Raw genomic sequence first — 8,439 nt, 5'->3', positions numbered from 1 at the left:
GCCGCCGCGCCGCCGCTGCAGCCCGGGACCTTGGCGGCCAAGTTCAAGGACTGATTGCCGCGCGGGCGGCTGCGGCAGAGCCGGGAGGAGCGCGGCCTGGAGGGGCTGCGCGCCCGGAGTATTGCTTGTTTCAAGGGCAGTCCTGCGCTTTGCGTGGCCCGCGGTCGTCTCTCCGCGTGAGAAAGAAGAGAAGATTGAAAACAAAACAAAAGAAAAATCTGGCAAGCCACGCAAGCTTTCCAAATCTGGATCCTAAAAGCTTACATTTGGGGCCAAATTGAAGTTTTGGTAGCACTAGAGAGAGGGAAAAGTCACGTGCGGTTCGGTGGTGGAGTGTGGACCACCGGCTTTCTCTCGGCGGGGCGGACCGGCCGGTTGCAGGTATCCCAGCAGTTTGGGGGTGGGGGGTGGGGTGCAAGAGCTCGTTGTTCAGACTTCTTATGCAGAATGTCTCCAAGTCGTTTTTGAAAACGGGATGGGCCCCGGGATGGTGCAGGCAGATCAAATGGAGAAGGCTGGGGGAGATGGACGGTTGTGATGGGATCAGGATTAGGGCAAAGTCCAGAGGAGGTGCGGATTGTAAACTTGAAGTACTTCTTATCGGTTGGGGTTTCCCTCATTTCCCAGCGACTGATAAGGTAGTTGTAACCAAAGCAACGCACAGAAGCGGTCGTAGTAGAACCGCACTTTAAAAACAAGGAAATGGCAGTGCTTTCCAAGGTCTTCGAACCGAGATTCTGCCATGAACAGATTTGGGGAGGGAGGGGGTGGACACGAACCTTCCAAGAAGTTCTTTCTGTTTTTACCCTGTTGGAGTCACAGGAGTTGGGTTTTCCACCTTTGTAAGGGCGTGACTTTTATGTCTAACTTCCGATGTCTGATTTACTTTGATTTCACTTGAACAGTGCAAGAAGCATTGTGCTTGTCGGACAGTGTGTCATACCGCCAATATTCTTTTGTGTCCTTCGGAGAAAAATCTCAAGATAGTTTAAAGGGCTACAGAAAGTTACTTTTTTAAAGCATAAAAGCTGGCTCACAGTTTGTGTTCGTAAAATGGACCCACATTTTCATTAAGTGTCTGTCTACCTAAAATATTTATGGTAGTGTCTGGTAAACTTTCACACACTTCTCTTTAGAGCTAGAAAAGTCGTTGCCAAGTGTTTGCCCTATTTAAAAAATTCTGTATAATAACTATCTTATCCTCTCTTCTTTTTCTTCTTGAACGAAAACCCCAGGTTGGTACTGGGGAAGTATGACTGTTAATGAAGCCAAAGAGAAATTAAAAGAGGCACCAGAAGGAACTTTCTTGATTAGAGATAGCTCGCATTCGGACTACCTGCTAACAATATCTGTTAAAACATCAGCCGGACCAACTAATCTGCGAATCGAATACCAAGATGGGAAATTCAGGTTGGACTCTATCATATGTGTCAAGTCCAAGCTTAAACAGTTTGACAGTGTGGTTCATCTGATCGACTACTACGTTCAGATGTGCAAGGATAAGCGGACAGGCCCAGAAGCGCCCCGGAATGGCACCGTCCACCTTTATCTGACCAAACCGCTCTACACGTCAGCCCCACCTCTGCAGCATCTCTGTCGACTCACCATTAACAAATGCACCGGTACCATCTGGGGACTGCCTTTACCAACAAGACTAAAAGATTACTTGGAAGAATATAAATTCCAGGTATAAGTGTTTCTCTTTTTCTAAACATGNTTAAAAAAAAAAAAAAAAAAAAGAACCAAAACTTGAGTCACTACTCTGGATAACTACTCGGAATTCTAAGAACAGCTGAAGTCCATCTAATTTAAACGCGTGACGAGGTAGCTAGGTATTTTAAGTTTCCCCAGATGTTTTCACCTGAGTGATGGCTTCCCTTCCTAAGGCTGACCAAGACCAGCTGATCCTTTTAAGCTAAAAATAAAGTGTCCCCAGTAAAGGCTGAAGGAGCATTTTATCGGAATGCCTTGCCTTCCTGAGGTTCCTCTTTGTTAGGTGGAAGGCCCAGGCCCCGTTAGTAGAGAGAGAACTCCACGTAGGAGTACTGAAGAAGGAGACGGAGCAGACTGACACAGGCTTAGCTTTAATTTTATATGCCTGGTGATCAGAGTTGACTTTAGGACATTTTCTATTTTTGCATTCTTGATGTACCTAGGAATTTTGTTAAACAGATACTGCTTGTGAGTATTTATCCTTCTTTTTATGCAATTAACCAAATCAACCAAAAAAGTGACCATGAAATCCTGTATTTGACTTTTTACTACATGTATGAACTCTGTCATGTGAATGAGTACTGTAGTAATCCATTTTAAGGGAGCCTTATTTCAGAAATACTTCAAACTGGTGCAAACGGAAAAGACTGTGTCTTTTCCTTTAAGGCTAAAGACAAGAATGTCGTGCTATACAGGTGCAACTCAATCCCTATTAATAAAACCATGTAGATACAGACATTTTATCCTTTGAAGTAGCTGTATCCCAACCTGTTGCCATTGACTTTTGGTAAATGGCTTTAGAAATTTCCAAGTTGTCCTTGAATTGTCTGACCATGGACATCAGCACTTGGTCTCCCTTCTACCATGTAGAATACTTCGACTTAATTTTCTTCCAGAGATAGGGGGATACCTGCCTGTTTTTCAAAGTGTTTATTTACTGCTGTTACTATTTGATTAGAATGTATTAAATAAAAAAAAACTTGACTTTGACAAGGTGCACTTATTACTTTGAATTGTAGAAAACATACACATTCGTGGTACCAGACAGTTGCCACAAAACCTTCTGTCACGTGACGTCAACCAACTATTCAGCAAGAGGTAGAACATGACTTCCCCTTCCCCAAAAATGGCCTGCATTCGCCCTTTGCATTTGGCAGGCATGGTTCAGAAAGTACAAGTACTGTCAAGTGGCCTGGTTTTTTTACCGATTTAATAAGCATGACACTAATGCCCTGTGTGTTTCCAAAAAAAAAAAGTTTAGAAACTACAAGACTTGTGACATATCCTGGTCTTTTATGGGTTAATAGGCATAATACAAAATAAAATTCAAAGTTTTAAGACTATTTACTTTTTGCCACAGTCTCATGGCAGTTGAGATGTGGAGCCCAGACAGTATTCATTTTGTCACCTCTAAAAAAAAAAAAAAAATCCTAGTTAGTTACATTCTGTGGTATGTCATTGGCAAAGTGAATGTTACATATTATGTGTGTGCTCCAAGTGAATTAGAAAACTATTATAAATTATAGTAAAACCTGCTTATCCCTCATCATGAAAAAATTCCTCTTTTCATGAAGTCTTGAAAAATGGTTTTGTGCCTAGAAGGAAAACATAACTATGCATGTCCAAACAGCAGAGCCAAACACAAAAGATTGTTAGGTGTGCCTTAGGAAGAGTTTATTTGTAGCCTAAAATTTAGAGAAGAGTTCTACTTTTAGGCTCTGGTCTATGATGTGGACCTTTTCATTAGGGTGTTCAGATGCTGTGCTTTATTCCTTCCCCCCACTGACAACAGTTGTTTAGTGTGGGGTATTTGACTTTTCTGGCAAAACTTCCATGTGATCAGTGTCTGGGACTTTGGACTTTCTATAAGGTCTTTTGCATTTCTGTTCTCATTGGTTCAAACTCTGATGCCTCTTGATGCTGAGAGTTGGACGGACTGGTGGGGTATGAACGAGCACACGGAACTGTGGAAAGTTCTTGCGTTACTGCTAGCAGATGACTGACCATGAGCACACCAGAGGAGAGCAAAGGTATCTTGAGTGTGCTGTGGAATTATTACCTTACATTTCAGTCTTCCCTATACCAAGTAAGTTGATAAGCATCAGGAGGCAGTCCTTTTTTTTTTTTTTTTTTTTGGTGGTGGTGGCTGGGGGGAGAATGTGTTGTTTTGCTGTGGGGGTTTTTTTTTTTTCATCATTACTAACCTCATTTATTTATTGAGTTTATTGTGTGCCAAGTTCTCACTCAGCTCTTTACATGCATTATCTCATTTAATTTTCACACCGACCATATGAGCAAAGTTCAGTGATTACAGGAGGTATGCCTTCCAATTTGTGAGTGAGGAGGCATTCCAGGAATATCTTAGCCCTTTTTATTCCTGGAAGGGAGTTATGAAGAGCAAATTGCTACTATTTCTGCATTGATCCAGATGAACAAGTTAGAGCAGGCTATAAAAGGACCCCTCAGCCTTTTTACTGCTATCCCAACCAGAAAAGTACAGGTATCTTAATTAATGTCCTCTGTGGGATTTGAATCACCTTGGCCCAGTAGTTTTTTTCCTGATGTAGGGGTAAGTGAGGGAAGGGTTAACTTAAAAAATTTTTTTAATGGTTAGTAATTTTTGAAAGACAGAGACAGAGCATGAGCAGGTGAGGGGCAGAGAGAGAGAGAGATGGAGGCACAAGACCCAAAGCAGGCTCGATGCTCTGAGCTGTCAGCACGGAGCCCAATGCAGGGCTCGAACCCACAAACTGTGAGGTCATGACCCGAGCTGAAGTGGGCACTTAACCAACAGAGCCACCCGTGTGTCCCTTAAATTTTTTTTTAAGTTTTATTTATTTTGAGAGAGAGCATGAGCAGGGGAGAGGGAGAGAATCCCAAGTAGGCTCCGTGCTGTTAGCTTGAAGCCGTATTTGAGGCTAGGACTCCCCAACCGAACCTTGAGATCATGACCTAAGTGGGAAATCAAGAGTTGGCTGCTCAATTGACTGAGCTACCCAGGTGCCCCGAGGGTTAACCATTTTACTTGGTTGTTGGTAAACAATGCCAGTTACCAGTTATCGGTAGCCCCATTTTGTAGATAGGCAAACCAAAAAGGTAAGGTGTACACTTGTCTAAATTATCCTCGATGGAACCAGGAAAAAGCCAGTATTCTCTGCCTATGGAGGGCACTTTGGGACTTAAGTGAGGGTCTGTGTTATTGTTTTTACTGTTGAAGAATACAGTACATGAACTTCTACATCTCCATTGACTTAAGATATTTTGATGTGAGTTTCCATTCTGGACAGATTTGAGGCAGTGGGGGTTTTATTTCACTGTAGTGGGCACTAGGGACTGCTTTTTAGGGACTTGGGTTTTATTTTTTCGAGCTTTGGACGGTGGAGAAAAAGTTCAGCTTATGAGCTGAGAGTTCTTTTTTGGCATGTCAGTAAGAAAGTCTTGACTTCATAGTAATTATGTAATCCAAATAGGTAACAGAATGGGACAGTTGTTTGGAGTGTTTATTTTCTCGGGAAGGATTTTTTTTTCTGCTTTTAGAAAATTGTACCCTGGTAGGCGGGTAGGAGACAGAGACGTCATCAAATAATCCAAGGGATGGAATGTCCTGAGACCAGGCCGTGCCCTTCTCGGTTGTCGGTTTAGGCACAGGGTAGTGGGGGTTGAGTGGCCCTGGGTTCTAACAGCTGGTTGGGCTGAGGCCTGTCTTGTCTCTGTGGTCATGGCCTCGGTTCTGTGCTTTGGAGAAAAAAGGGTTATCATTCATCCTAGACATTTCATTTACTAAGAGGCCTGTAACCTCTCCCTATTTCCTAGAATTGTAAAGCTTGAAATCACTTTTCAGATCATAGAGTTTAGTTCCGATACTTTACTGAAGACAGTGTTCAGACCCAGGGACGTCAGGAGATCTGAGTGTCGCCGCACACACAATTCAGCAAACCAATGGCAGCGTTGGTATTTGAGCCTGGAGAGTCTAGCCTCGGGTTTAGTAGCCATAAAAGCTGCACCCTTCCACCCCGTGTGAGAATTATCAGTGCTCCCCGGTGCTACCCTGCAAGCCCGACAGNTTCCTCTGAAAATTTAGAGAGCGGGCCTTTGGAATGCCACGCGGGATAATCCTCGTTCTTGGCTCTTTCCACCCCACCCTGGAGAATCCACTTTTGCTGGGTTTTGTGATGTCTCAATCCACATTAGACTTGTGTGTTCATTTTAACTCCTCCACCTATTTGCTGTTTGAAAATCAAAAACCTGTCATCCATGCTGCTTTATGATCTCATTTCTGCATCTGCCAGATGTGACTCACACACAGCCGTGGGTGCCCAGGTCACTGCCCACCCTCCTGTCCTCACCAGTGGAGCCCATTCTTTCTTTTGTCCGCTCCTGGGCATAATGGCACAGTTAATTCCTGCCTTACTTTGTGCCCTCTGTGTCATAAATCTGCCCTGTTAGCTCATTTGACACAGCCCTGCCCAGCCTTATTTACCCCAGTGAAAGACGGTAATTATATTCTCCTTCAGTTGGGTAATTTAGAATACCTGAAGATTAAATCTGTCTCCAGTCTCTCTCTGATTCCTTTCAGGTTGTGAAACAAGTAGCCAGCCCTAAATGCACCCACTTTTTTATGTGCGTATTTTCATTTTCTTAATGTCAAGTACTTGAGGCTCCTTCATTGTTAAATTGCACATCATTTGAATGGAATGGACGTGCCCGCCCTCCCTCCCTTCTGCTCATCTCCTTGAGAATGAGTCTGTGATAGTTTTGTTTCTCTCCTCCTGCGGACGCATGTTTTTTCTTGTATTCTCACCTTTGCATATTTTTGATTTTTCTAAAGTTTCCTCTGTGTGGCTTGAGTTCAGGTTACTTAACTTTATTACCAAAGTAAAGTAACAGCTGTTGCTACTGTAGCCTCTAAAAGCCCCGGAATCCCAAATACCTAGACAGTAAGTAAGCTGAAATCATACAGCAAAACTAGGTATTCCTTCAGGAGCTTTGGATCAGACAGAATCAGACGAAGTGTGGTCACAGAGAACGGGGTTCACATCAACAGACATTTACTGAGCCATAAAAAGAAAACCACTTTTATAGACAACCCTTACTCAGAACTACATCCTTTACTTCCCCTGGAGATCAGAAGCACATTTTGTGAATTATTACTGAGCGTGGGGGGTGGGGGGGGGAGGCGCCTCCCTTACAAACTCTGGGAATGGGAAGGCAGTGTTTCCAGCTGCCTTCCTCTTCTGTCAAAGCATAAATACCACCCAGGGAGCCCCTTTCCTATGGCAGAGAGAGTGGGACTTCATCACAGAACTTCATAGTTTTTCTATGTCTCCCTGGTTTCTAACCATGTTAAGATAAAAACTTACGTTTTGCTAAACAGTTTTCCCTTGTTAGTTCGGTACGGTTTTTCCTGTTGAGATTTGGGTCCAGAAAGCTGCTATGATCTGTAGCTTTCAGAAAAATAATCTCCATGCTATTTCTACCCAGAGAAGTCCTATTTTAATATCCCCTCTGCCATCTTGATGAACTTGACCTTTCTTAGGTTTCCAACATAGCTGTTCTCTCCCCATTTCTGTTTCCAGGTTGTAGCTGTCCGGTTGATACTGGGTCAGAAAGTGTATTTGTATTTTGCTCATTGGAGTAGGGCATCTGCTTTCACTTATCTGCAGTAACATGGGGCAGAGAGAATGGGGATGGTAGAAACCTATAAACACATTGTAGCTAATGGTTTTGACTTCCTCCCCATTCAATCTCCTTTGTTAGAACCACTGACAGAAAAATTAGTTGCTTCTCTGATCTCTCAATTTGTTTTCCTTGTCCATCAGGCAGTGAGGATGCTAATAAACAGCAGAGCGACTAAAAAGAATGCAGGAATGAGAAAACTCAACTCAGAGGGTTGGAGACTCAGTGGTCTGCTGAGGGCCCCTGAGAGCCAGCTAAAAGCAGTTGCGCCTGCCTATCCACCATGTAGTTGCTAGCTTAAGGCTGTGTCAGTTACCCCTGACCAATGGAGGTCCCTAAGGCAGATGAGCCTCCTTTTGCTGTAGGGTCAGAAGATAGATAGTAGCCAGACAAGGTGTTACAACACCTGTGTCCACTCTCTTTGCTTCATCACATGCAGGCATTTTATCATCGCCCATCATCACAAGAAGGGTGAGTACAGTCAGATATTTTGAGAGAGACTACATTCACATAAACTTTTATTGCAGTATATTGTTGTCATTGTTCTACATTGTTTATCTCTTACTGTACCTAATTTATAAATTAAACTTTATCAGAGAAAGGGGCGCCTGGGTGGCTCAGTCGGTTGGGCAGCCGACTTGGGCTAAGGTCATGATCTCGCGGTCCGTGGGTTAGAGCCCCGCATCGGGCTCTGTGCTGACAGCTCAGAGCCTAGAGCCTGCTTTGAATTCTGTGATTACCCCCTCTCTGCCCCTCCCCTGCTCAAGCTCTGTCTCTGTCTCAACAAAATAAACATTAAAAAAATTTTAAACTTTATCAGAGAAATGTATGGATAGGAAAAACCTGGTGTATATGGGGTCTGGTATTACCCGTGTTGCAGGCATCCACTGGGCATCTTGGAATACATCTCCTGTGGATAAGGGGTGCAGGAACCACTGTATTTAGGGTTCTTTTCTGAGCTAAATCATTATGAGTAAATCACTGGTAGATTGAACTCAGCCACGGTGAGAATAGTTACACCATAGCAATCGGCAGACACAACAAATTAGG

General features: G+C 43.5%; 1 protein-coding gene across 2 annotated transcripts in view; it reads left to right on the top strand.

Annotated features, from left to right (window-relative positions):
• Nucleotides 1-1,710, top strand: part of SOCS2 (suppressor of cytokine signaling 2) — a 3,925-nt gene extending 2,215 nt beyond the window's left edge. For both annotated transcript variants that reach the window (XM_077772198.1, XM_077772197.1), the window contains exon 3: nucleotides 1,236-1,710. In XM_077772198.1, the coding sequence (XP_077628324.1) occupies nucleotides 1,236-1,693 (458 nt within the window). In that variant the 3' untranslated portion in view covers nucleotides 1,694-1,710. The remainder of the gene's footprint in view (nucleotides 1-1,235) is intronic.
• Nucleotides 1,711-8,439: the final 6,729 nt, after the last annotated feature.

The sequence above is a fragment of the Crocuta crocuta genome, unplaced genomic scaffold (genome assembly GCF_008692635.1).
Source record: "Crocuta crocuta isolate KB4526 unplaced genomic scaffold, BGI_CrCroc_1.0 scaffold216, whole genome shotgun sequence".
Taxonomy (NCBI): Eukaryota; Metazoa; Chordata; class Mammalia; order Carnivora; family Hyaenidae; genus Crocuta; species Crocuta crocuta.
The sequence above is the reverse complement of the archived record's forward strand: the minus strand, read 5'-3'. Positions and strand labels throughout refer to the sequence as shown.